The sequence below is a fragment of the Alosa pseudoharengus genome, unplaced genomic scaffold (assembly GCF_046254945.1).
Source record: "Alosa pseudoharengus isolate Yale_2024_CS ecotype anadromous, Long Island Sound unplaced genomic scaffold, YU_APseudo_1.1 YU_APseudo_1.1_scf_13, whole genome shotgun sequence".
Lineage (NCBI taxonomy): Eukaryota > Metazoa > Chordata > Actinopteri > Clupeiformes > Clupeidae > Alosa > Alosa pseudoharengus.
Window position 1 is genome coordinate 18,932,482 of NW_027468598.1, and position 26,407 is coordinate 18,958,888.

The following is a 26,407-nucleotide window of genomic DNA, read 5'->3' on the forward strand; positions in this document are numbered from 1 at the left end:
CCACTTGGACCAGAGTGTTAAACTTCACTGACGTGTGCATTCACTTGCCCGTGAACCTGCAGAGATCATTCGCCAAGATGAGTGCTTTACTTGTCAACTTTACATTTCGGATGCACCAGTCAAAACTGCCACCATGTTTCTTTCTGTGGCTGACCTCTCTTTCATATGAGTATTTATTTGGTGCTGTCTGTAGTATTTCTGTGAGCTCTGAGACATCAATATCTCATTGGTGATGTACAAAGCTCTTTACACTGTTTCATCAGGGCCCTCTGGCTTTATAATGGCACTTGTTACAGATCAAGGAAGTTTCATGAAAAGCTTGAAAATGTTCAACTTTATTCGTTTTCTGAGCCTGCTATTAACCAGAAAGTGTGTATATTTTCTCAAGCTGATTAAGTATAGAAATTGGTTTTCAGCGATGCAAAGCCGAATGGGGATGCTTTAAAAACAGAGCTGTCGCACAGCATGATGGAGCTGTGTGTGTGTGTGTGTGTGTGCGTCTGCCACGCCCATCAGCTGGTGTGGGTGTGGTCAGGTGCCTTTGGAAATAGCCCACTAACCTCTCCCCTTCTCCTCATCAATCATGTGACAGAGAGGAAGAAGCCTAGTCGCCTGTGGCATCATGTGATACACACACACCCCGGCACAGACACAACATGCACACACACACACACACACACACACACATTTACACCAAACAAACACGCTCATATCAAATGCATGAATAAGTGCACACACAATTGCATGTTGGCATACATATTGACATGAACACAGACACACAAGCACATACACACACACACACACACACACACACACACACACACACACACACACACACACACACACACACACACACATCCAGCTGATACACACACACACACCTCATTTCCATGACAATTAAAGGGGTGGGTGGAGGCAGCAGGCGTGTGTCAGTCCGTGCTCTCGAGGGGACAGCTTTATTGCTGCAATCCACAGGGCTTGATGGACAGCACCCACCAGCAGGCAGCACACAGCAGCACACCAGCACACGTCATGGACCCGCACGGAGATATACACTTCTGGCCTATTGATTCTTCTATAGATAACTGGGTCAAACACAACAAGTGAAAATGCACTTATGGCGAGGTTCAACTTAAGTGGTGAATAATGATAGGGTGAGATGAACTCAAACTATGTGAGTTAAATGTGCATTGTCCAATATTCAAGCCATGCTAAAGTGGGAAATATGAATGCACTGCAGACAATGGTGCTGAAAAAACTATTGTGTTGAATTCAATTTTGGGTCTTGTGTGTTAGGCTGTAAGGAAGTCTTAGAGGAGGTGCGGAATATTTGCCATATTGTTGACCAAGGAGTTCAGAGGTGTCTCTCTTCAGACTCTCTGTTTTCTCAGCGTTTCATCACAATGGATCTCCTTAGCTAGCAGCAAGATGGTAGCCTGACCCAGTGCATAGAGGCCACATCAGAAAGACTTGTTTGAGGTGTAATTTCTTTGTTTTGTTACTTCTCTTGCATCTGCAGGTGACTACCCGGCTCCCCGGGCAGTCCTGACAGGTCACGACCACGAGGTGGTGTGTGTGTCCGTGTGTGCTGAACTGGGCCTCGTCATCAGCGGAGCCAGGGGTCAGTGAAAAGAAAGCACCGCACTCAACATAAGACATGTCTTACCCTTATATCCTATTAAAGCCCTGAAGACCCTTCTTATGTGTTTTTTGTGTATGTGTATGTATATGTGTGTGTGTGTGTATGTGTACGTATGCGTGTGTACGTATGCGTGTGTGCGTGCATTTGTGTGTGTGTATGTGTGTGTGTGTGTGTGGCCCTGCAGAGGGTCCATGCCTGGTGCACACCATCACTGGGGACCTGCTGCGGGCCCTGGAGGGCACCGAGCTCTGCGCCCTTCCGCGCCTCATCTCTGTGTCCAGCGAAGGCCACTGCATCATCTACTACGAGCGCGGACACTTCTGCAACTTCAGCATCAACGGCAAACTGCTGGCCCAGATGGACCTCAACGACTCCACGCGGGTGAGCCAAAAAGCACTCCCCACACAACAGCCGTCAGCAGGGAGAGGGATCGCACACACACAGCTTTTATTTATTTAATCTCACAGGTCGCACACAGAATAGTTTATAATTCTGTCACACTTGAAGCACTGGAACGTTTGGAATGAAGTGGGCAGTGTCAGATAATGGAGTTTGGGTCTGGACTTCTGTGGAGTTGGGTTTGTTTTGAGGTTTTGTTATGTGATATCGCAATCCCCTGTCTGTCCAGGAGAAATGGACGTGACTGAAGAGAGCAGGGTGTGTGAGTAAGCAGAAAAGGAGACGCTTTTATCAGATTGGTTTGAAATGCTGTGAGATTGAGCAGAATGCTACACCTCTGAGTAGATTTGGATCTTTTCCTGTTTTTGTTGTAATGCCTTAAATGGAAGAATCTTGAGGAAAATACTCGCTGAAATATAAAAGCAGACATTGTCACAAGGCAAGTCAGAAGCTATCAGACAATCGCACATTCATGAGTTCAGAATGAATAAAAGGAATTTACAGCTGCCAAGAGGAAATTTATTAGTTTACAAACAATGACTTCGATCAAGAAAAAAGACTGTTCACATTTAGTATATTTCTCCCATTTATATCAGTACAAAGACAGCGTATGTGAACATTCTTGAAATAAAGTGAAAATTGAATGTTGAAAATAGAAGCGACCTTAACCTAGAACAAGTCTGTAATGTAGAATTCTGACAGGCTTCTTAGCTTATTCCCTCAAAGAACTATAGATGTTTTTAAGGATTTTTTTTTTTAAATGATCCAATTTTAAGATTGGTGTGATAGGTCTGAGGTCAGCTAAATGCCTTGTTATTTTTGTCCATTTGTTTTTTGGTAAACATAGCTATAGTTAGAAGCTAGAACCTGTCCAGAATTCTGTGTAGAACTACCCAAATCACCCTCCCAGGAAATGTGACTGTTGTAGATTGCATGCATAGCTCTCAATCTTTCTTTTTCAGTGCAGTGAAGGCCCCTTGTGGTAGTTGTGTCCTGCACCACAAGTCCGTAGTAACCTGGCTAAACTCTTTCCCCCAGGCCATCCTCCTGAGCAGCGACGGGCAGAACCTGGTGACGGGTGGAGACAATGGCGTGGTGGAGGTGTGGCAGGCCTGTGACTTCAAGCAGCTCTACATCTACCCCGGCTGCGACGCCGGCATCCGCGCCATGGACCTGTCGCACGACCAGAGGTGAGCCACCGCCACTGCCCGTCAGCGCCGCCGCCGCCGCACAACGATAACAGCCCGTCTGAGCAGACGAGACAAATGGCGAGGGACGTGCGGCGGTCGTTTGGCGGAAGTGTGTTGTCGAGTGTGAGATATAAAGGGGTTAATGCTGTAGATGAAAGGGCTGTAGATGTGGCCGTGCTCATTTCATGGCTGTCAGTGCGCATTTAAGAGTGTGTGTGTGTGTGTGTGTGTGTGTGGGGCGGGGGTTGCAGAAACAAAGCATCAAGACTGCCCCCCTTTGTTTGCCTTAAATAGAAACAGGTTGCCATAGAGACAATGAGAGGCTGTTAAAGTAAAGTCATACGAGAGGTATTGTGCGCAAATGCTCTCACATAATAATAATAATAATAATAATAATAATAATAATAATAATAATAATACATTTAGCGCTTTTCAAAACACTCTTCAAGACACACATGCATTCACACACACACACACACTCTGTGTTGGTTTTAATGAGAGTCGTTGTTGCATCTGACTCAGGACTGACCCTGTTCCTGATTAAGGGGCCATCCAGCAGATGTGTGAAATGTGCCACAGTCAGAGCAGATCTATTTAAGTGCACATCATTTAGCATCAAAGCAAAACATGCAACACACTTGTCTATTGCTTCCAAAAGAAGCACTTCTTCAGAATTAGATTCAACAGAACATACACGAGGCCCAGTTTCTGAACAACAAGCCACATTTAACCTCCACATTTCAGCCCTTTTTTGAAGTGAAAAGGAGGAATTGCAAAAGCACCAACTAATACAGAGCTATATCAGGACACATACATCTCTACTGTACACTCTCCTATGCTTGCCCCTGATGTCCACGCTAAGAGAATTAAAAAGCCTGAGGGAGTATACAGTGGTATGTCCGAGCGCCCCAGATGCCCTCTACTCTAACTGGCCCGAGGGTGTGTGTTCCCCCATGACCCTGGCTGCGGTGGGCTCGGTGCCCCTGAATGCCACAGTCACAAGGCCAGATGCCCCCATTGCTGCTGCTGGGCCCTGAGGCACCAGAAGCAGCCCCCCCCCCCCCAGCCCGTAATTTACAGTCACTTTTACTGCTGACCCCTGAGTGCAGCTTAATTCATTACCAGGAGGGGGTGGCAGTAACAGGAAGCTCTGTTATTCCTGCAGAATTCCCCTAGTTGTCAGCACTACAGGCACGGTCACATGTTGATGTGCATGTAAGACATGTGTGAGCACTTACAACACACACATGCACACAGAGACACATGTGCAAACACACACACACACACACACACACACACACACACACACACACACACACACACACACTCTCTCTCACTCTCTATGTCTCTCACTCTGTCTCTTTCTCTCTCAGACACCCACACACATATACACAAACTTGATTCATGTGTTTCCCCCCCCCATCACAGGACTTTAATCACTGGCATGGCGTCTGGTAGCATCGTGGCATTCAACATCGACTTCAACCGCTGGCACTACGAGCACCAGAACCGCTACTGAGAGACGAGGAGAGGGAATACCCAGGACAGGAGGGGGCAGATGGAGGAGGAGGAGGAGGAGGAGGAGGCGGAGGAGGAGGAGGAGGACCACACCAGGGAGCTAGGGAGGCAGCTACCGCCGCCAATGAGCAGGGTGTGGGCACAGGAGCCCACCGGGCTCAACTTAAGTACAGCAGAGAATGAAAATGGAGCGATAGAACACAAAGGAACAGAAAAAGGAAAATGGATAGAGAAATGTGAAAGATGTCGGGAGAGATTGTTGATCTTTTGGCGCCTTTGGTGTGAAATCCATGAGAGATGACCAGCAGATGCCATCAGTGAGACTCTGGACCCCAGTGCATCTACATCACGTCCTCCGGGATGCCTGCTGAGCTGTTCTGTCTTTGGCAGCGGTGCAGAAATCTCCAAATCTCCGTATAAGGAGACGTAGAAGGACTTGAGGGAGCAAAAAAAAAAAGACATCTAACGGAAAAAGTTGGGAATTCTAAATTCTTAAGTATTATATAAGTTCAATTTTATGCAGTTTGCAGAGAATAATGACAAAAAAACATGATAAACTTTTTTTTTTTCATTCTACCTGAATTCTATGTCCATACTATGTTCCAGACTGTGAAATACAATACTTAAAACAGCAGACAAAAGATCTATAACCAACATTTATACACTACACATTTGTATGCCAGATGCACCACTTGCCATCACTGCTAAAGGACATATTTCATTTCTCTCCTGTTATGATTTGAAATATGAATACTGTAAGCATTATATAATGGTCCTGAGAGAATGACTATATTTCTTCTCCTTAGAGAATACTGGGGGAAGTAGGAGACCTTGTTGTGCAAATGCTCCAATACTGTTAGTTTTAGTGTGTAAACGTTTTATCATTGCGTCTGTGCTGTCTTTGCCATAGTCCACCAGGCTCCATCATTGAGGCCACATTTCAGCACGCAGAGTCTCTTGTCTGTCTGAACGTCTGCTGTTGTGACAGTGCCCATCCGCTCAATGGTGGTCTCCCGCCAAACAAGAAACCCATTTGTAATAACGAGTATGTAACTGTTTCTAGGCCACTTCCTTTAACCAAATTCAAAGTGACCGGTCATTTGTGAAAGCATTTCATGTTCCCCGAGTCTACAATGTATCGCAAACATAATCAGCAGGAAATTTTTGCACAGTGCTGCTTTTTTTGTTTGTTTGTTTTGCTATATGCCGTTTCTTTCTATTTTTTTTTATACACAACATAAGACATGCAACAATTACATCACACTCACTGACAATTTAATCCAAATGTGTAAATGGTGAGAGCTGAAGGGTGACAATTTGCAGACTACTACCATGACTGTGTAGTTCCACTCCTTTTTATATAGTGATCTAGTGATTTAGTTGTAGACTGTCATGGTAAAGAAAATAGGATACAAACAAGGTACATAAAACTTTTGGCAGGTGCCAGTCATTTAGATTGGGGCAGGAAGGGGAAGAATGGACATCAGTGGATGTAATTATATGTAATTTGATATTTTATTTACTTTTTTATTTATAATTTTAGTTTCACTTACATATCAGTGTGCATTTTTTGTCGTGGGTGGAAATGGACTGATTGACCGTGATACACTGTCATAGAGAGTCAGATGAGATACCACTCAATTGTTAGCATATTTGGAGAGGGAGAGAGAACGTAATGGGAAGGGAGTTGGCCCAACTAAATTTCGTGCCATAGCTCCATTATGCTTGAGAACATACCACACATAACTGTGTGTGCTTAGTTGTTCTACAGCACGTTTTGCAGTAAGAAACTGTCTTATGTTCATTCTAGTGTCACACACCACCCATCACACTTTATGTTTCAAAACCATGAGGCAATAAGCAATATTAGTATCTGTTTGTAAAATCATGAAAAACACTCAAGACTCAGCATAGACAACTGGCATTTTGTCCTGTAAACAATTTAAATAAAACACAATACACAAAAGAGTAGTTGTCAAACAAAAACTGATTTTGAACTATTTTTTGAATAGAGTAAGTTACTGTTACCGTGTTTTATGATGCACATGTAAAACATGCCATCTTAAGTTGAAGTTGAAGATAAACTAAACAATATGCAATTGTTTAATTTTGCCTTCTCTGTGTTTTCTGTTCCATGTGTCTGCAGAAAGACTACCCTTTGGCTTTGCATGCAGGATTTGCTGATGCACAGGGATGGTGCTGTGTACTTGACTTTTTTGTTTGTTTCTCGGGCATCATATTTTAGATTTGATAATAATGTTAATGATGCAAGATATTTTGAATATAGCGGGGAATCTTGCGTGACAAGAGGGAGTTTTGCTAATGAACCATATTTTTGTTGTGATTTTATTATTTATGTATTACTGCTTTGAAAATATTGATTTCATGTTTTTATTATTATTATTATTATTATAGACCTGCTGTTTTATTGACTTGTCACACATTTGAAGCTCATTGTTTACACAGTATTCGTTTCAAGCTGTTCAACATAACTTAATGCTGATATATCTAAATTGGTAACTGTACAATAAGTTGAAATGATTTCCTTCGGTTGTTTTTATAATAAAAGGTGATAAACTGAATTTTCGGCCAGTTCTTGACTTTTTGTAAGGGACAATTTATGATTCTTGGTTAATTTCACAGCAATAGCCAAGGTAATTTTTGAAAAGGCAAAAGTAAAGTAAAGCTTAACACTACAGAGCATTCTTCTATAATGTAGATTCACATTTTTAAGCTTCTGTTCACAAGCCCAATCACTGCACTGAACATATATTAGAATGCAGGGTTTTTTCAATGACTATAAATCATATTCAAAAGAAATCTAAAAGTAAAAATAAAGCAAAGACACATGCACTTGTTCACGGACACACGGACACACGCACAAGATGAAGGAAATGTGTTTATTCATGTTTGGTTTTCGGCTGAGTGCACCAATGTTGGCTGCTACTGCACATAGAAGCAATGGTATTACACTCCTCCAAATGTCGTCCAGAAAGCCTTTAAACTACTAGATGGAAACACAAAGAGACTGAGTACTATGGACCATTGACCATACTACATTCAAGGAAAATGCACTGAAATGATTAATTCCTTATTTCCTTACATCACTCACTCTTACATTAAGACAGACTCTGGGATCAATCTGCATACAGTGTCTTGTCACATGTTTTTTTTTTTCTTCTACAGAATGTTATGTATAGACAATTACAAACATTATCTTAACATTTCTCTTAACAAAGGAAAATGCATGCCATATAGCAAATAGCAAAACTACATGCCTTCTTGTGCTTGTCATACACACCCGATTTACAGTCGCTAAAATTCAGCCATGTAATGTGTCAACTTCTGTCACTGTGACATATGCTAATTTGAACTGAATTGTCAACTTGTTTGTGCTGCATTTATTTGAACCGGTTCATTTTTGGGATCACATTTTACAGTGGGAGAAACAAACACACCCAAACCCAAAAATTCACTCAAGTGGACCTACAACAGAAAAAAAAAACGTATGAGAGCACTAGTCATTCACTTACAAAAGCACACCTACACACATGCACATGGGGGGGAGGGGGGGGGGGGACTTCGATTGAAGAGTGTGCACTAGGCCACAGTGACATCCACTGGGTCCAAAGCACTTCTGAACGTCACACTGAACAAAGTGGACCAAATGAAATATGTTCATAATACACTTAACATACACAGATCAGTCTACACAAAAAAGATGAAAATTGTACACAACAGACGGTCAAATGTAAAACTGAATGTATGATCTGTAAAATCTCTGAAACATTGGTTTAGATACTGGTATACATTGTCTGACGGTAGAATAGATACAGCTCTGGAAAACAAAAAGATAAAAACTAATTTGAAAGAAATAAAATGTTAATTTCATTAAAACACAAACGGATACATAGTAAAACCAGAAAAATGATTCGCTTGCAATGGTCAGTTTTTTTCCAGAGCTGTATTTAGTGTGTAATGTATAGCTGTAGGTATTGTAAAGTGGCTTGAATGTTAGCTGAGAGCGCATTCAGAGGACAAGGCAGTAAAATAGTGAACTGTCGCTTTTCGGAGATCAAATGGGTCATAAAATTAATCTCATTTGTACTTTATTCGAAGCACGCGCTGAACTAAACTATCATTTCACACGTGTCATTTTTACATATAGAGTAGGAGTACAGGTCAACTGGATAATTACACTACCTACAATTATTTTTCTTTTGTTTAGTATTATGTTATGTGCTATCGTGACATTTGGTCACTTGGACCAATTACATTCAATATACTGTTAACTTCTGTATTGTGACGGTCACTAATACTCTTAGTTATTTGTTGTGGGCTTGCCCAGAATTACATGTAGCTCTCCTTCTCTGTCTTTTTCTTTTACAAAAGTATTTTACTTTTCTTTTTTTAACCCAATTGAGAGGCTCTAAAATCATCTGATCACAACCCCAAGACCAGAATAAAATGGTTCATTAAATGCATTGTATCCATCATACTGACAACAAATGTATTCAGTTTCTGGCTATGGCCACCATACTCTGCCTTAATCATGGAAAACTCTGGCAACTCAGGCAAAATGGAGATCTTCACATTCAAATGCTACATAGCCCCATATATTGCAGACACTTGAAATTTGTAAAATCTCTATTCATATACATCAGTGTTGTCTCTGACATCAGTGTTGTCCCAACAAAGACTAACTACTGTGCTTGAGTCTCTCATTTGCTATATCCTGTTTGCCCCAAGTGGACTATAGCTAAGAAATACATGATTTATTATTTTCTATTTTTACAATCACAAACCATGGACGGTTACATAAGGGTTATGATTAAAATGTTAAATGTCTGTTTTGTGCTGTGTTGAAATCTCGGCATGTTTCTTACATGACATGAGAAACTGCACTTGATCTGTACGTAACCCTATGACCCTATATTCTCTTATACATCCGTTTCCTTTTTCCTTTACTGTCTTCAGATAGAAGAGTCTGAACCAACAGGCCAACAAAGCTCTAATAAGGTCTACAAGAAGCTAGTATACTTCACTATAACAGGCGTGTCCAAGACACCCATAAAGTAGTCATGTACTGGTCTGAAACATTTACAAATGTGTTTGCAACATCTGGACATAGCAGCATTTCCTACTATTCTCAAACAATGTACATTGTCGAATTTTTTTTTTTTTTTAAATGTCAGCACCAAAATAAAAATAATATAAAAAACATATGCTCCACCCTGTGCAGTACTGGTTCTACTGCCACATGTCCACCAAAATATTATACAGTACATTTCAGGTGTCACATATTGGTATAGAACATCTCAGAGGCCACTAGAAAGTGATTTTGTGAAATTAAAATAACATGGACCTATGTAATTGTTCTTTTGTTTCTTCTTTTACTTCAAAAATAGCTCAAACTGAAAGTGAAGCAAATAAGTTAAAATAAATGTTAATAAAAAAATTTCAAATGTATGAACTTCAATACAAAATATTACATAAAAAGCCCATCTTCTGGGCATGTGAGGTTTTGTCACTTATATGGAAGAAGCTGATCAGTCAGTGTGCCATCTTGCAACACCACCAAATGGCCGGCGTTGTAGACGCTTACAGATTTGTCCCAGTGACTCGTGCAAATTTACTGCAGGTCTTTCACATTACCACTAGAGGGCCTCAGTGTCCAAAGAAACAGGACAGAACTCAATCACAAGAAATAAGGCTTAACGTGTTTGTATGTGTGGGTGCGTATGTGTGTGGGGTGTGTGTGTGTGTGGGGTGTGTGTGTGTGTGTGTGTGTGTGTGTGTGGGTGGGGGGGGTCTGTGTGTGTGTGTGTGTGTGTTGGAAGAAGCAACCTTAATAAAAAAATATGCATTTGAAATGGGATGGTTCGAAAGTGATCCAGATTTTGCACTGACACTCTCTGCGGGGCTCCATAACAGTGCCAACTCAACCGTCACCAATCTAGAACAAATAGTGCTTTGTGATCCAATGACCAATAAATATTTAACACTATCGAGACACCACGCTAGGTTACTGTATGCCTCCCCGGTGAACATGCAGCTTCAATGTGCTGTTTAGGGAATTGCACCATTGTCATTTCAACCACACACTGCTTCTTCTACCACTCCTTCTCCTCCCCCACATCATCCCTCCATATCTGTTGACTGATAAGGGGAGTTTGGGTCGGAGGTTGGGGAAGGGGAGGGCTGCCCTGTCAGCGGGTCATCTGGGAGAGGTTGGGGTGTTAGAAGGGCGAGGTCGGTGACCGGACGGTCTCGGCGGAGCTGGGGGAGTAGTCCTCGGATTCGGAGGTGAACTCAGCTGGGGAGAGGCTGGCGGGGACGCGGGCAGGGGAAAGGCGGGGCTGGGGGGCCCGGGGCTGGGGGACCGACAGTGCAGGGGACTTCACATCCTGGTGGCGTCTTCGTCGGAAAACCTGCCCCTCCTTATCAAGAGCGGTGGTCTGCCGGGGAGGGGGGCACAGAGAGACTAGTTAGATCTGTGGGCAACTTATCCACTGTGTGCATTTGTGTGCATTTGTGTGTGTGTGTGTGTGTGTGTGTGTGTGTGTGTGTGTGTGTGTGCATGTGTGTGTTTGCCACTGGGACTGGTGCAAGATGAGAATCATAAAACCACAGAAACATCTTAATTTGGGTCACTTCCAAAAGAATCACAGCATTAAGCTCATGGTAAGTTTTTTTATTTTATTTAACAGTTCATGACAATCAAGTTCTGTGATGCTTTTGGAATACTCTTGGGACCCTGCAGTGTCCAGCAAAGCAGTTCTGCGAGCCAGCCCCCCTCACAAGCCCCGGAGTGGTCAAAACACAATCCAATTGGCTATCAGAATCATGTGTGTCAAACACCTGACTGATCACTGTGATGTGATTGGTGGAGCTACAGTAGCAGAGAGGGGTGTGGCAAGCTCTGCTGTTGAGAACATACTGTATCTCTAAATCCACAGAGACAGACACTAGCATGGCGTCTGCGTGTGAGGTAGAGAGCTACAGATTAGGCTACAGTGGAAGAGTAAGGTGAAGAATATGTGTTTTTATTCTGAGTAAATCCAAGACAAAAGGGTAAGGTACAGAGGCAAGGCGTGTGGTGTGAAGAAGTGCTACTCTTTTTTTCATTCACAAGATCATCTCAGCATCAAAACCCAACACAAGTCACACCAACGGACACACACACACACACACACACACACACACACACACACACACGGCAACAAAAAAGAGGGGATGAACCGGGCAACGCATCCCAGCAACCTCCCGTAAGCACAGGTGAGAGAAAGAGCAGCGTCCAATCACAATGACCACGACACAGAACCACTCAAACTCAACAGCAACCCAAACACATGGCTCAAAAGTGAGACCCCTTCACAATGACAAGTCTCTCTCTCTCTCACACACACACACACACACACACACACATACTTACACACACACACCAGACATAAACACAACATCTGAGCCACTCCAACACATACCCATACAAAACGACCAACACATTCCAACTACATGTAACTTATACCTCTTTGCCTCTCAGCAAGGGGCATACATTACATTCATTTTACGCCACAACAACACATCGGAGAGTGCACCACAATGCGCTTGTGCGCCAGAAAAAACAACAGCAAAGATGGGTGTCACCGCCCGGTCGCCTCCCCAGACAAAACGCTGCCGGGAGGAACGGAGCGCGAGATGGAGGAAGCTGACGTGAAAAAGAAAGGGGTTGTGGTGGGGGGGGGGTGAGAGACATGGCGTGACTCACAGCTAGCACAGCTCAAGTACAGTTAGCCACCACAGTGAGCGCATAGCAAGAGCAGAAAGAGAGAGAGCGAGAGAGAGCAGAGAGAGGCAGAGAGAGAGAGAGAGGAGGCAGTGAGAGGAGGGGATGAGAGAGGAGAAAAGTCAGAAGCGATGCGTTTTTTTTTTTGGCCCTCTGGTGATGCCGTAGAGATGGTGACTGCCAGCACGTTGCCATGGACACACTGCAGAGGAGTGGTGTTGGGGAGTGGGGGTGGGGGGTAGGTTGGCAGGGTTAGCGTCTACACCGTGTGGCATACCTTATCCAATACATCCCTGGGTGCTGGGAGTAGTCCAGAGACCCTGACCGCTTGATGGTAAACCCGTCGTCCGGCTAAGCAGAGAGAAACGGGACGTAGCAACACACTCAGTTGAGTCAACCACCACAGACATGGCTGTTTGTTTAGCCTCAAACAAAGACTATTCACTGTTCATAGCAACAGAATCTGGAGCAGAGCAACTGTTCCAGGGTCAGTTACTACCTGGGCCAGAATTATCATCAGACGGGCAGTGAGTCACTGATTCCTCCAAATGCTATTATTCCTATCCAAATGTGTTATACAATATCGGCACATCTACAGTAGATACTACACGTGAGTGAACAAAAAGCTAAAGAGAAAAATGGCATTTCCCTGGATATGTTTTCCAACAATGCGTTCAGTGCTGACTTCTGCTTTACTGTGATCATCATAAATGATAAATGTAAATAAAAACAGTTTCAGAGAAAATTAAATGCATATAACATCCACATTACGTTCAAATTCGAAAATATTTAGTCAGATCCTCCTTAGGTGATGCAATGCTTTACATATGTTACTGCAATTAGAAAAACATTGTTCTTGTAAATAAGTAGATCTAAACTACATGTTAATGAAGTAGGCCTACAGTACATCTATCTAAACTGTCTAAATACAGGGCAGCAGGTACTTTTAAGTCTCATGCAGTTACAACAGCAATACACAAGAGGGAGCACTGGTAACAGCAATCTGAGCAGACCCATTTGATTCCACTAAATTCAAGGGCTTTTAGGCCACTGTATGTGCATTCGGTTTATAAATCACACATTGAGAGTTTGTTTACATATTACCTATAACTAATCCAATCATAAACTTAAATCATGAGCATTTTGTAGGCCTATATATTCTTAAGAAGACTTGTTAATGTCACTAAGTGCATAGTCCATAAAGTAAAAAGTCTTTAAAGAGCCATCTTTCCTGTGCTAAGCTATCTGATATTTGCTGTTGTAAGGCAAAAGAGACCGCTCAGCATGATTATTTCATCTCACAAAGCATCCAGACTCTTTCACTTGACATGTGCTGAGGTCTGCCAATAGTCGTCCCTGACAACAGTGCTGACAGTCGGTCGAGAAGCGTGACAGAGAGTTAGCAGGAGGAGGAGAGGGAGGTGGAGGAGCAGAGAGGAAGACCATAGCAATAAGCAGAAGGAGGAAGAGGAGGATCATGGTTAGGAAGAGGATGGGGGAGGAGGTACGTTAGATGACAGCGCAGTGATGGTGTATTGGGTTCCTGGATGAGACTGCAGTGGATTGGGCTACAATGGCGCTACTACAGTTGATGCTAATGATAACGAAGCAAAGCTAAAAGTGTGAATTTGCCTCTCTAGATTTACAAGAGCATGAAAGTGAACCAAAGCAAAAGAGGGAAGCTTCATACATTGAACCAACTGACGTCCAAAGACCTTTAATCAAACATTAATTAGGCATATGTCTTTGCAGTTTATCAAATCATCTTGAATGGTCTAAGGCTTGGTCATTACCATGTCAGGAAAAACTGGATTATCTTGACAAATGTGAGTGCAGATTCAATCAAATTGCGCCTTTTACAAAGCAATAAGCGCCTTGATGAATAACTGCATTATGCTGAGCAGGACTAACAGCCCTAAATATGAGGACATACAGCACTCAGTACATACAGAAAAACGGTGCTGTCTAGAAGGTATAGCCTGCAATGCACTTTCAACACTGTTTTGTTGTATTTGTGGTATTGTTTTCACAGTTGATCAGGTATTGGTTCAGCTATTGATAGTGCATTGGGACTGTAAGGAAAGACTGACCCTTGTGATGTGGCCCAGCATAGTCTAACACTTAATGATGTCAATGGTGTGTGTGTGTGTGTGTGTGTGTGTGTGTGTGTGTGTGTGTGTGTGTGTGTGTGTGTGTGTGTGTGTGTGTGTGTGTGTGTGTGTGTGTGTGTGTGTGTGTGTGTGTCCAAAGCCGGGACTTGGGAGAGAAAGCTGCAGATAGAGGCCCTATTTATTTTGCTTCAAAACGGGGCAGTGGTAGCGTAGTGGCTAGGGAGCTGGGCTAGCATGCAGTAGGGTGAAAAGTTGTGCGTTCAATACCCAGCTTACACCGTTGTGCCCTTGAGCAAGGCACTTAACCCCTAGTTGCTCCGGGGGCCCTTATAATATAATTGATATATGTAAGTCTCTTTGGATAACAGCGTCTGCTAAATATATTGTAAATGCAAAATGCTTTATCTGACGTCCCCTTTAGGAGTAGGACTGGGTCTGGTAGAGATTCAGCTACTGTCTGAAAAATTTAAGTCTATTAAAATCCTCAATTGCAATCCCTCTGGTGTTGGATCCTGTAGGTTAAAAGCAATTGTGTATCAATTGTATAGCATGATGAAGTCAATGAAGAAGTCAGCAAAGGCTGGTATTTTGTTCAGTTGTTCATTTGAAGGAACTTTGCCGTGTTTTGAAATGGTAGGAGGGAGAGATCCTTACTGTTATAACAGACACGCCAGCTGTGGTGATGTCGGGCTTGGGGCCGGTGTTGAAGTGTTTCTTGATCTTGCCAGCCACTGACAACTGGTGCTCATTCTCTGACAAGCCATCATCCTTCAGAATAGACAGAGAGAGAAAAAAGCAAAGGTCAAAAGGTCAGAGAGTGCACTGGTCCGACTGTCTGTGGCATTAGGATGTGTAGTATGAAATGCCAGGCAAACAGACATGAACAGTAAAAAAATGAAAAGTTGTTATGTAATGGGCCTTCATGCTTGCTGGCACATAGCCTCTAGCTAAGTGGATGACAAAGAGAGCGCTAATTTTAGATTCCCAAAACATGTCTCATCCTTGTTGCAAAACTATAAAGCTAAGAGGATCATGGTATCAATATTGTGTTTTCATTTCAAATACTGTATCTCCAGTATTATGGGATTAGCACTACAATGATACAATCCAGATTATGCAAATATTTATGATTGAGTGATTATTTTCCTAATTTCCTTCTTTATGTAATAGCAGGCATTTCATTGGGTTGACCTGAGCAGAGTAAATGCATTATGAGATATTAATGCTAAACCGACCATGAACAAATGTCCTGCTCAGATACAACACAGTCATGTGTTTTGCGAGGCAATACAGTGGACTTACGTTGACCCAGGGATGGTCGAGCACCTGTAGAGCTGAATACCGCTGCTCCACTTCCACTTGAAGCATGGCGACAATCAACTCCTGAGGGGAGAGACAGAGCAGTGCATTCAGTATACAGTACAATATAAACACTCAAAGGCACGCAAAACACAAAATACACAAAACACAAAATACAGAGGTCTGGACAGTCAGTCAGTTGATACTGACACTGAGACACTTGGACGCAGGGTAGGCACTGACCTTGGCTGTGTCTGAGACATTGTCCCAGTAGGGTAGAGGGAAGTCTAGCTGGCCCATTAGAATCTGGTCAAAGAGAGCTTCCTGGTCATCTGCACTTCTGTGGACAACAGGAAGGACATTTTAATTTACTACTTTTTATTCAGATTTCATGCACCAATACACTAAACCACTCTTTCACTGACTATACTATGTGGTGTATAGCACATCTGTTAATAAAAGTGCTTCTGTTAGTCAGATTGAACTATTGATGTTTTTGCCTGGTCTTGACAAAGGTAGTGAGTTCAAATACACAAACATACCCTCGGAAAGGAGGAAATCCACACAGGAGAATGTAGGTGATGACGCCAGCCGCCCATATGTCTACTTTTAGACCATAGCTGTAGGAGAAGAGAAGAAAAGAGAAGGGAAAAGAAGAGAAGAGAAGAGAAGAGAAGAGAAGAGAAGAGAAGAGAAGAGAAGAGAAGAGAAGAGAAGAGAAGAGAAGAGAAGAGAAGAGAAGAGAAGAGAAGAGAAGATAGGCTATTTGCATATGAATTGATTTGTCTTTTGATTTGTCTTTATGAACTCTAGCAGTGCACTGAGTTAATTTAGTAAAGTTGCTTCATTTTCTATCTTTGCCTTTCAACATCATGAATATTTATTCAACTACATAGGCATTGCATAAGAGTCTCTACAAGAGATACATAAAGTTTTTCCTTCTTTGTTTGTGTGTGTGTGTGTGTGTGTTTGTGTGTGTGTGTGTGTGTGTGTGTGTGTGTGTGTGTGTGTGTGCATGTGTGTGTGTGTGTGCGCACGCATGCACATGCACATGCACATGCACATGCACGTGCACGTGAACGTGAACGTGTTTGTGTGTGTGTGTATGTGTGTGTGTGTGTGTGTGTGTGTGTATATGTATATGTGTGTGTGTGTGTGTGTGTGTGTGTGTGTACTGACTCACCCAGTCTCAGCGATGATCTCTGGTGCTACATATGTGGGAGTCCCACACACAGTGTAGAGAGGTCCGTCCACAATTGTAGCCAGACCAAAGTCTCCCAGCTTCAGGGACTTGCTACCGTCTTGATGCTCATATACCTGTAGCAGACATACACACAGAGAGAGAGAGAGAGAGAGAGAGAGAGAGAGAGGGAGGGAGAGAGAGAGAGAGAGGGAGAGAGTAAGATAACGAGTTAAATGATGGGGAAATGATTTGATATTCACACTGTGTATTTCGATTACATCAGGGCATTTACCACATTAGATGCACCAGATGCTTAAAGCCATTACTGTGACTGAGTGATTACACCAGAATGAGAATCATTTGTGTTGCAGCGGAGCAGAGTAGTGGGCTTTCCACACACACACACACACACACACACACACACACACACACACACACACACACACACACACAAACACACACACACACGCGCAAGCACAAGCAGAGCCCTTGGGAAGTTACGGAAGTGTTGCGTAACATCTGCAGTGTGAACAAAGGCTCTGAAGGAGTTGTGAGTTAAAAACACACACAAACACACACACACAACACGCACATGCACATGCACACGCACACGCACACACACAAGCCATTACCTGCTGTGAAACAGACATGAAAAAAGGTCAGAAAGAAAAGTAGAGGGAGAGGAAGAGGAAGTGAGGGAAGAGGGGGTTGATAGGGACGAGAGAAGATCAAAAGAAACGAAGACAAGTCCCCACATGGTTGTATGGTGTTCAACACAAGACTGGCTGTTCTGACACTGTGATAGACCAACTCAGTAGGACTGTGGCTATTTTGGGACACCATGTTGAGGCAGGTATTACTGTACCAGAGTCCATCCACGTATACATCTCTCTGAAGAGTCGTTGACCTCAGCCAGCCAAAGCCAGACAGATTGCATTAGACTCGCACTCTACATAGCAAATGAGGACCTGAAAGTGAACAGCAATGATGAGTCTGGCTTGACACCTCACAAAAGTAGTGGGAGTGTTTTGACTCTTCAACTTGTCAATACATAAGAGGCAGGTGTTTGCTGAGTTTAGAAACCTCCTTCTCTCCATCCTGCTATTGTTTTTTTCTTTATTTATGTCTAACTTGCACCTACGTTTTTTTTGTCACTGAGTGTTACTATGGCAAGCAGACGCCTACTTGTCCATTTATTTATAAAATGTTTGTTCTTCAAAATTATGTGTGCTGCATTCTTCTGCTGGCTGTGCTGATAAACAAGCAAATCCTTTGTTGCTGTACAAATACAGGTCCTGTGTTTGTTGTTATTAATACAAGCCTGTTAATCAAATAAGTCATGCCTTGAGAATTTGGACAAAGGGAAAGAATGAAATTGAACAAAACAAAAAGGTTATTATTTAGTTTGAACATGATGGAAAGAGTGCTGCTACACCACAGAAGTTCACAAATGTATTGCTTGTATGTGGACATACCATGCACTTCTCAAGGCACATAAGTGAATCACAAAATGTTTGTGCTTGCATGCGCCCTGTAAGTTCATAAATGAGTGAGTACATTATCAAATCATTCACTATTGGACCAATACTTGACTGGTCCATAGGACATGATACTCACCAGCAGGTTCTCTGGCTTGATATCTCGGTGCACAATGTTGAGGCTGTGCAGGTATTTGATGGCACTGACCAGGTTGTACAACATGCCACTGGCATCTCTCTCGGTGTACTTGTTGGAAGATGTGATGGCATCAAAAAGATCTCCACCCTGATACAAACACACACACACACACACACACACACACACACACACACACACACACACACACACACACACACACACACACACACACACACACACACACACACACACACACACACACACACACACACACACACACACACACACACACACACACACACACACACACACACACACACACACACACACACACACACACACACACACAAAAGGAAGAAAGGAAGAAGATCGTAATTTCTGAATTATTCAAAGCATGTTTTCTGGCATCATATATTCTTGTAGCAAAGCACGTTTTGCTTGAAGAACATCAAAGAAACACTGATGAAAACTACAGAAACCAGCACTTTGGAATTAAGGCCAGGAATGAGAGAACTGTCAAGATACCCTTTTAAGTCTCACCATCTGATGGGGGTAGGGCTTAAATTATTCAAAGAAAAGCTTCACAGACCTCATCTCAACAGTCATTTGAGAGTTCCCCCTTTTTGGCCTATATTCTTCTCTATGTATAAAACCCCCCAGACTGCACAATAAAACCAAGTAGGTCTATCTATAAGATATATTTGTTACCTAAAGTGTTAGGTCTTTTGAGGTGAACTGGTGATAGAATCTGAGTTATTTCTATTTTTCTGTGCACGCCTGCATTACCTTGACCAACTCCATGACGAGGTACAGCTCGCTGTAGGTGTCCATCTCCTCGATGAGGAGAACAATGTTGGGGTGCTTCACTCGTCTCAGGATGGCCACCTCATTCTGGATCATGTGTTCCTGAGACAGAAAGTAAAGGAAATGACTCCAGATTCACATTGTCCTTCCTGTCCATTTCCTTCACTTAAGAAATGCCTGAACCATATTCATACAAGTGAAAAATCCATAGACAGATATATTGAAGAGGATTGCATTGAATGATTGAGTGATCTGAGAAGATCAATTCAGTTCAATTAAATTCAAACACTTTATTCATCCCCAAGGGGCAATTTGCACAGCCAAGTAGAGTAGTACACATATGTAAATAACATAAAAATATACATAGAAGTGTAAACAGCTGTAGAAAGTAAATATAGGTAAACACAGGTACTTATAGCGTGCCTTGTGCTTGTTAGCACTATTACATACATGCAGGGGTGTAGTGGTAAAATAAGAGGTGGGTAAACTATGAATCCTGTAATTATGTTAAGGTGATCTGTGCCAAGCGGTATCAGATTTTTTAAAAAGGCATTCAGAACATGTTTGATCATGGTGGAGGTTATTGTCCAATGTTTATAACAATACCAGTGGTATTGAATGGTTCCTAGAGTGTTGATGAGTGTATCTATCTATTGTAAATGTGGATAATACAGTGTGATTTTTGAATGTTAAAAGTTGCAATTAGTGAATAAACTCAAAAGGATAAAGTTCCTGTGCACAGCCTTCCAGGTGCTGGTGAGGTGCAGTCGTCAATAGACTAAAAGGAAAGTGAAGGATCACCGAACACTGGTGGAATCAGGTGGATAAACTCTAATAAGAGGTGGATAAACTCTATTTCTGAAATTTCAGAGGTGGATCAACTGTGTTTACTTGCGTTTAGCCTCCACTACATCTCTGCATACATGCACCAGTCAGTAAAAAAACAAAGCATGTCCTCTAACACTAGCTTCACTCCATGTCTCCCTCTTGCTGCAGTGGGAAAGTGGACCTCTTTAAGCCCTGTCTGTTGCAGCACGACCCTCACCTTCCCTCTGCACTTGCTCTTGTTGATGATCTTCAGGGCGTACTCTCTCCCCGTGGACCTCTCCACACACTCACGCACCACTGCAAAGTTCCCATCCCCTAGTGTCCGGCCCACTTTGTACCTCTCAGCAATGGTGGCGGGGACCTGGGGGTACTCCTCTACAAGCTCAGCTGGGGGTTAGAGAGAGACAGAGAGAGAGAGAGAGAGAGAGGGGGGGGGGAGAGAGAGAGGGAGAAAGAGAGAAGGAAAATCAGGTGTTGCTGTGATCTTCAAGACTATGGCTGTCTCGAGGGTGGATACAGCACACATCAAGGTCAGGTGGGATAGAGAGTCACTTGTAATATGAGCTGGAACAGTATAGTAAGAACTGCAGAAATGTAGTTTTTAAGAACTGCAAATAGTATTTAAGAACAGCAGTAATATATTGCAGAACTGTAATTAGAGATGCACCAATATGGAATTTTAGGGCCGATAACGATAACCGATATTTATTGGTTTGTTGTGGCCGATACCGATACGATAACCGATAATATTACTCTTTTGGGGAAAGCATTTAATCAGCATAATTTTATTGCAGTAATTTTACCTACCACCAAATGATGGACAGAACTCATAATAGTCCTCAATAGTATGGCAGTCAACAACATAACAGTAGCCTAGGCCTACAGTATGTGTGGCTCCTTTAAGTGAACCTGACGTCAGTGAATTGCGAGTGAGTGGCTAGAGAGTTTGAATCGTTTTCATTTAGGACTAAACGCTCATAAACGACTCAGCTTGGAATAAGCTACAGTATAGCGTCCAAATCAGAGTTTGTGAGGGTAACTTAGGTTTAGTTTCAACTGCGGGTAACTGAATAAAGCTGCAACTCCTCAGACTGTATCTTATGTCTGTCTACTCTGTTGCGCACAACCTGCTGCAGCAGAAATGAAAGGAGTTAGCCCCGAAGGTTTTAATAACTTATTATGATGACCTGTCTGGAACTGAAGCACGAATGGTTAGCATATTTCTAGGTAATAATACAAAACCCAAGCTAAAGTAATGCAAATATAATACTAAAACACAACTTAGAACTAGGCCTACGAATGTACTCGTCCCACTAACGAGTTTGTTTATTTGTTTCCCTGACCAGCGCGGTAAAGTGCAAACACACCAGCACAAGACGGCTCTAGATAGGGCTGAGCTCCGCTCTGTTAAGGTTAAATGGCGGATCATTCACGAGAGGATTTTGAGATGCACAGATTCCCAAATGAATGCATATCCACAGATTTTGTTAGAGTGGTGAAATACATTCACACCGCTGACATTATATTGAGGAAAAAGTATAGCCAACCAAGCTCAGTGTAGCCAGACGGACCTTACGTAGGCCTAAATTAGGACTTTAAAAAATATCGGCGCAAATTATCGGCCAGAATTCTGTTATCGGACCGATAATAATATTTTCATTTTTTCACTTATCGGCTAAAAATATATTGGCCGCCGATATATCGTGCATCCCTAACTGTAATGAATAGAATAGTATTTCAGAATCATTTTTGGATGATGGTACACACTTTCTACACTGAAAGTAAGCTTTAAGCACATGTTAAACAATTTGCTGTTGTCATTTGTGACTTTGGTCAATAACAGCACAGCATCAGTATCCACAAAACAGTCAGTAAACAGTCTGGTCTGTTCTGTCACACTGTGCTCATTTTCTCAATAAGGATAAGGATAGTCAACTTTAGGACTTTAGAACTTCTAGCCTCTCCAGCCTTACCTTCACTGCCGGGCCCATCCCCATCATCCATGGAGCTGCACACCTTGGTGGAGGCCAGAGAGAGAGAGGAGCCACTGTGCTGGGAGCCCTGTAGGAGAAGGCAGAAACACAGAGGGGGGAGGGGGTGGTATCAAGGGGGATAAGAAATTGAGGCACCAAATGGTGATTTCTAGGAAATGTTCAAAGAATACCCAGCTGTTGATTTGTCACATGATTCCAAAGCCATTTATGCTATTGCATTGTGTGGGACCAAGACCAAAACAAATCCAGAAACAAAACACATACTTGGCAGTGACCAAAAACTAGATTAGAACTAGATCCCCATCAGTACAGTAGGTTTAGCTTTTGTGTTTGATACAACCAAGCCCATCCATGTACAGAGAAATACAAATGAACATTTGATTGTGTTTACACAACAAAAGCATCCACATCCAGTCCCCGGCTGTGTCTAATATTGGTCTATTTCCTGCCGTAACTGTGCAGTGCAGAGTGCTTAGAGCTCATCATATCACTAACGGCTTCCACACCTTTCCTTACCACAGCACAACAGCAGTTTCCATAGCAACAGCTTTTAAGCAGAGGTTCTAATAATAATACCGTCAGCGGCACATTGCGAGCAGGTTGGGTCAGGCTCAGTACCAGAGATCTTAGAACGGAGCGCTCTAGAATCTTTGATCACTACTGCTTCCTACTCCCAGGATCCTGTCTTATATGAGCAATTCCTACCTGTGAGCCTGCAAAGAGACCGAGTCAAAAAATTTCAAATGAAAGCTTGATGTGAAGTTACAACAGGTCTCAAAATCCAATTGCTTTAGACATAGACGTTATCTACCAGAATTCAGATATGGATCATACACTGTACAATAAAGAAACTTTATTCTAAAGTAGGCTACATCTCAAACTATCATGGTAGGTTTCAGATCAGAGTAATTATTTCACAAAGATGGAAAAAAATTACCTTTACATAATGTAGGCATTTAGCTTCATAATTATGACTTTGGGATCTTTGCCTAAAGTACAGTAATATCAGTTTTGAGGAGTTTGCATCAGACTTCAGAGACCTGGGGGATTCATTAAGTCAGACCCAGCTCACTGGGGTAAATCTCCTCCTAATGAATGCAAACTCCTAATTCCCCCTGCAGGAATAATAACTAAACCCAATTATGTCCTCTAAATGCCAAAACGGCTATTATGATGTATTTTCGTTCAAAAGTGCTGTAATGGTTATCTCATCAAAGGACTTTGGATTAGATAAATCATTTTGGTCATTAAACTGCATGAGTGAGTGTGTGTATTTAATTGGGTGCCCTACTAAATTGTAACCATTTTAATAAAAGGATAACTAATTTCCTTTGAATATGCCATTTAGGACAAATGATAAGATGTTTCTAGACAAAGAGTCAGATATACATGTACTGTAATCAGCTCTGCGCCTCAGTGTTTATGTTATGAGGCGTCTCATTTCTCCCTCACAATTTACAGTTTTTCTCGATCGTTTTGATGCTTGTGTCAACTCTGACATCACGTTTTCAAAACAGTTAACACCCATGTCTGAACAAAAGCACTATCCGAAAAAGCTGTTACTCTCTCAAAACACTTAAAACATGCAGCAAAAGCAAATTTTGCCTTCAAACAACACATCCTGTCGTCAAATCACTGTGTGATTTCAATCAATCATTACACACTGGACAACAAAATGCAAAATCTAGTTCTCAAAATGAGCTTTTTTGCTATGTCTGTTCCATTTCTTTCTCATTTTTCTGGTATCAGAAAAAACTGTTAAAAGACTAAATGTACTGAATAAAAAAATATTTATTCATTCTTCCCAAGATGTAACTGTCATTGATATGTAAGACCTACAGTAAACACCTAGGCAAGACAAATTTCATTGAACTACAACTTGTCATTTTTCATCGAAATAGACCTACAGTAAACACCTGTTGTACTGTTTTCTTCACCAAATAGGCAATACAGTACTTTGTCTAAATGTGCATTATACTTGCAAATAGCAACACAGAACAGACATGGTATCTCTTATGGATAATGATTGATTGCTGATTGAAGAATTGTGGAAAGGAGTTTCACACAGGTGTATCAGAATTTCAGACTTATGCAAGGAATCTCTACCACCTGTGAAAAGATGTTTTCCTTTTGTTTAGCATGGGAAAACCAATAGAGTTTTGGGGTTTTTGAATGACATCTGTGTTAACTGTTTTGCAAAAGGGTGTGAGAAATGTGTAGCCTAGAAATCTAGACGCACCCTAGCGGCGGCAAATTAATTTGCTCAGCTTGTACGTCTAGTATCGAACCATAGGAATTTCTATTGGCTTAACACCGTGGATGACGGCCAATCACAGCGCTCTATTTCGTTAGAGAGTCTTAAGGCGGGCTTAACAGGATAACGACATCCTGCGACGGTGAACAACAAGGAAGGTGGCTATGGCAAACGAAGAGCGGTTGTTTGAATCGGCGTTGGCGTCAACTTTGGAGGAGTTGGACTTGTGCTTTTCTTTGAAAGTAGATCAACACAATGCACTTAAGTCATTCCTTTCGAAGAAGGATGTATTTGTCGTTTTGCCTACCGGATACGGATATGGTCGTAGCGCTGGCCTATTGCATGCCTAGGCAGTTTGAAAGACAATTCTCTGCCCGCCCCTTGGATTAAGCGAGGTGAATGATTCGATGCCAGAGTATACATGTCAATGATATAGGATGGCCCGCCAGGCTAAGAAATGTGTGAACCCAATGAAAATGTGTGAACACATTCGCAAGAGATGACTTCTGCGGTGCAAAGGAGGTGTTCAAGACCAAGTGGATCCCAGTTTCTTTAAGCAGGTCAAAGCAATCGAAAAAAAACTGTAAACCAATTGGCATCTCAGCAGCAGGGAAACAACTAAAGGGAACCACATCCAGCTGTGAAGCCATTTTAGAAAGACAGTCAGACAGAGAGAGAGAGAAAAAGGGAGAGATGGATAGAGATACAGTAGCTAGAGGGAGAGATAGAGAGAGAGGAGAGATGGATGGAGATAGATAGAAGTAGAGATAGAGGGAGAAAGAGAGAGATGGATGGATAGATAGATAGATAGATAGATAGATAGATAGATAGATAGATAGATAGATAGATAGAGAGGGAGAGAGAGAGTGCTGCCTGCTCTGGGTTTTGGAGAATTGGGTAAGGGGAGATGCTGCAGACCATAGGAGCCGCTGTAGGGCATTCATGCGACTGAGCTTTCACACGAGTCCTGCCAAGAGAGTGAGCTGGGATTTGGGAAGGGTTTTGGGTGAGTCTAAATCGGGGACATACGAGGCATGGATTTCAGTCACTGGTGGAGAGAAAGGATTCAGAAAAATGGGTATTAAGGGTTTACTTTGCATGGCTGCAGTCATGTAATGGGAACTGAACTTGAAGTCATCTTTGTATATGACAGAGTATTCCTATATTGTGTCACCATGGACACCAAGGTGGAAAAAAATAATGTCAATTGCAGAGACGAAAGATGAAAGGATGAATCCTCTTAACAGACTTGACCTGGGATTGACCAAAGCATAAAACCGCATGAGATGAGTGCAAGCTCTGTTGATACTCCTCTGCTCTAGGCTTGAAGGAGAATTCCGGCAATTGAACATGCCCCCACAGTGTAGCACTGTAGCTGCCTGGCAGCTCTAGCTGTTGGCTGGGCATTTACAGGGAACCAAAATCACTGCTCATGCTAGATGCAAACTTGGAAAGTAGCTGTTCAAAATCTCTAGCAAGGTAGCATGACTTCATTAACTTACATATCAAAGTTAATTCAATGGGATGCCTTGCTAGCAGTACAAACCAGTAGGTTACTTGAATATTGCTCCTGATACATCAACACCATATATAGAGTAAGGCATACACATTTTCCCCAGTGCAAAACGAGTGTACTGTATGGAGAAGTTTCAGCTCAATGGCGTCACCTAAGGTGGACTTCCCATTGGTTAATGTCGACCGAACTTAACTTGACCGAAAGAGAACTCATGACTGATCTCCGGTTTTTGGCTCACAGAGACCAGGCAATCAGCAGTTCTCACT

The 26,407-nt window shown here is 42.4% G+C and overlaps 2 protein-coding genes across 2 annotated transcripts in view; one reads left to right on the plus strand and one right to left on the minus strand.

The window, feature by feature from the left end:
* LOC143121337 (neurobeachin-like) overlaps positions 1 to 6,204 on the plus strand; it is a 280,660-nt gene extending 274,456 nt beyond the window's left edge. The window contains exons 55-58 of the mRNA XM_076281696.1: positions 1,520 to 1,621; positions 1,827 to 2,023; positions 3,080 to 3,231; positions 4,660 to 6,204. Coding sequence (XP_076137811.1) covers positions 1,520 to 1,621; positions 1,827 to 2,023; positions 3,080 to 3,231; positions 4,660 to 4,750 — 542 coding nt within the window. The 3' untranslated portion in view covers positions 4,751 to 6,204. The remainder of the gene's footprint in view (positions 1 to 1,519; positions 1,622 to 1,826; positions 2,024 to 3,079; positions 3,232 to 4,659) is intronic.
* A 4,784-nt stretch (positions 6,205 to 10,988) lies between these two features.
* The window catches only part of LOC143121789 (serine/threonine-protein kinase DCLK1-like), a 60,150-nt gene continuing 44,731 nt past the window's right edge, over positions 10,989 to 26,407 (minus strand). The window contains exons 8-17 of the mRNA XM_076282381.1: positions 22,351 to 22,438; positions 20,595 to 20,764; positions 19,532 to 19,651; positions 18,746 to 18,892; positions 17,129 to 17,262; positions 16,488 to 16,565; positions 16,189 to 16,285; positions 15,949 to 16,029; positions 15,301 to 15,414; positions 10,989 to 11,207 (exon numbers count right to left, since the gene is read on the minus strand). Of these exons, the coding sequence (XP_076138496.1) occupies positions 10,989 to 11,207; positions 15,301 to 15,414; positions 15,949 to 16,029; positions 16,189 to 16,285; positions 16,488 to 16,565; positions 17,129 to 17,262; positions 18,746 to 18,892; positions 19,532 to 19,651; positions 20,595 to 20,764; positions 22,351 to 22,438 (1,248 nt within the window). The remainder of the gene's footprint in view (positions 11,208 to 15,300; positions 15,415 to 15,948; positions 16,030 to 16,188; positions 16,286 to 16,487; positions 16,566 to 17,128; positions 17,263 to 18,745; positions 18,893 to 19,531; positions 19,652 to 20,594; positions 20,765 to 22,350; positions 22,439 to 26,407) is intronic.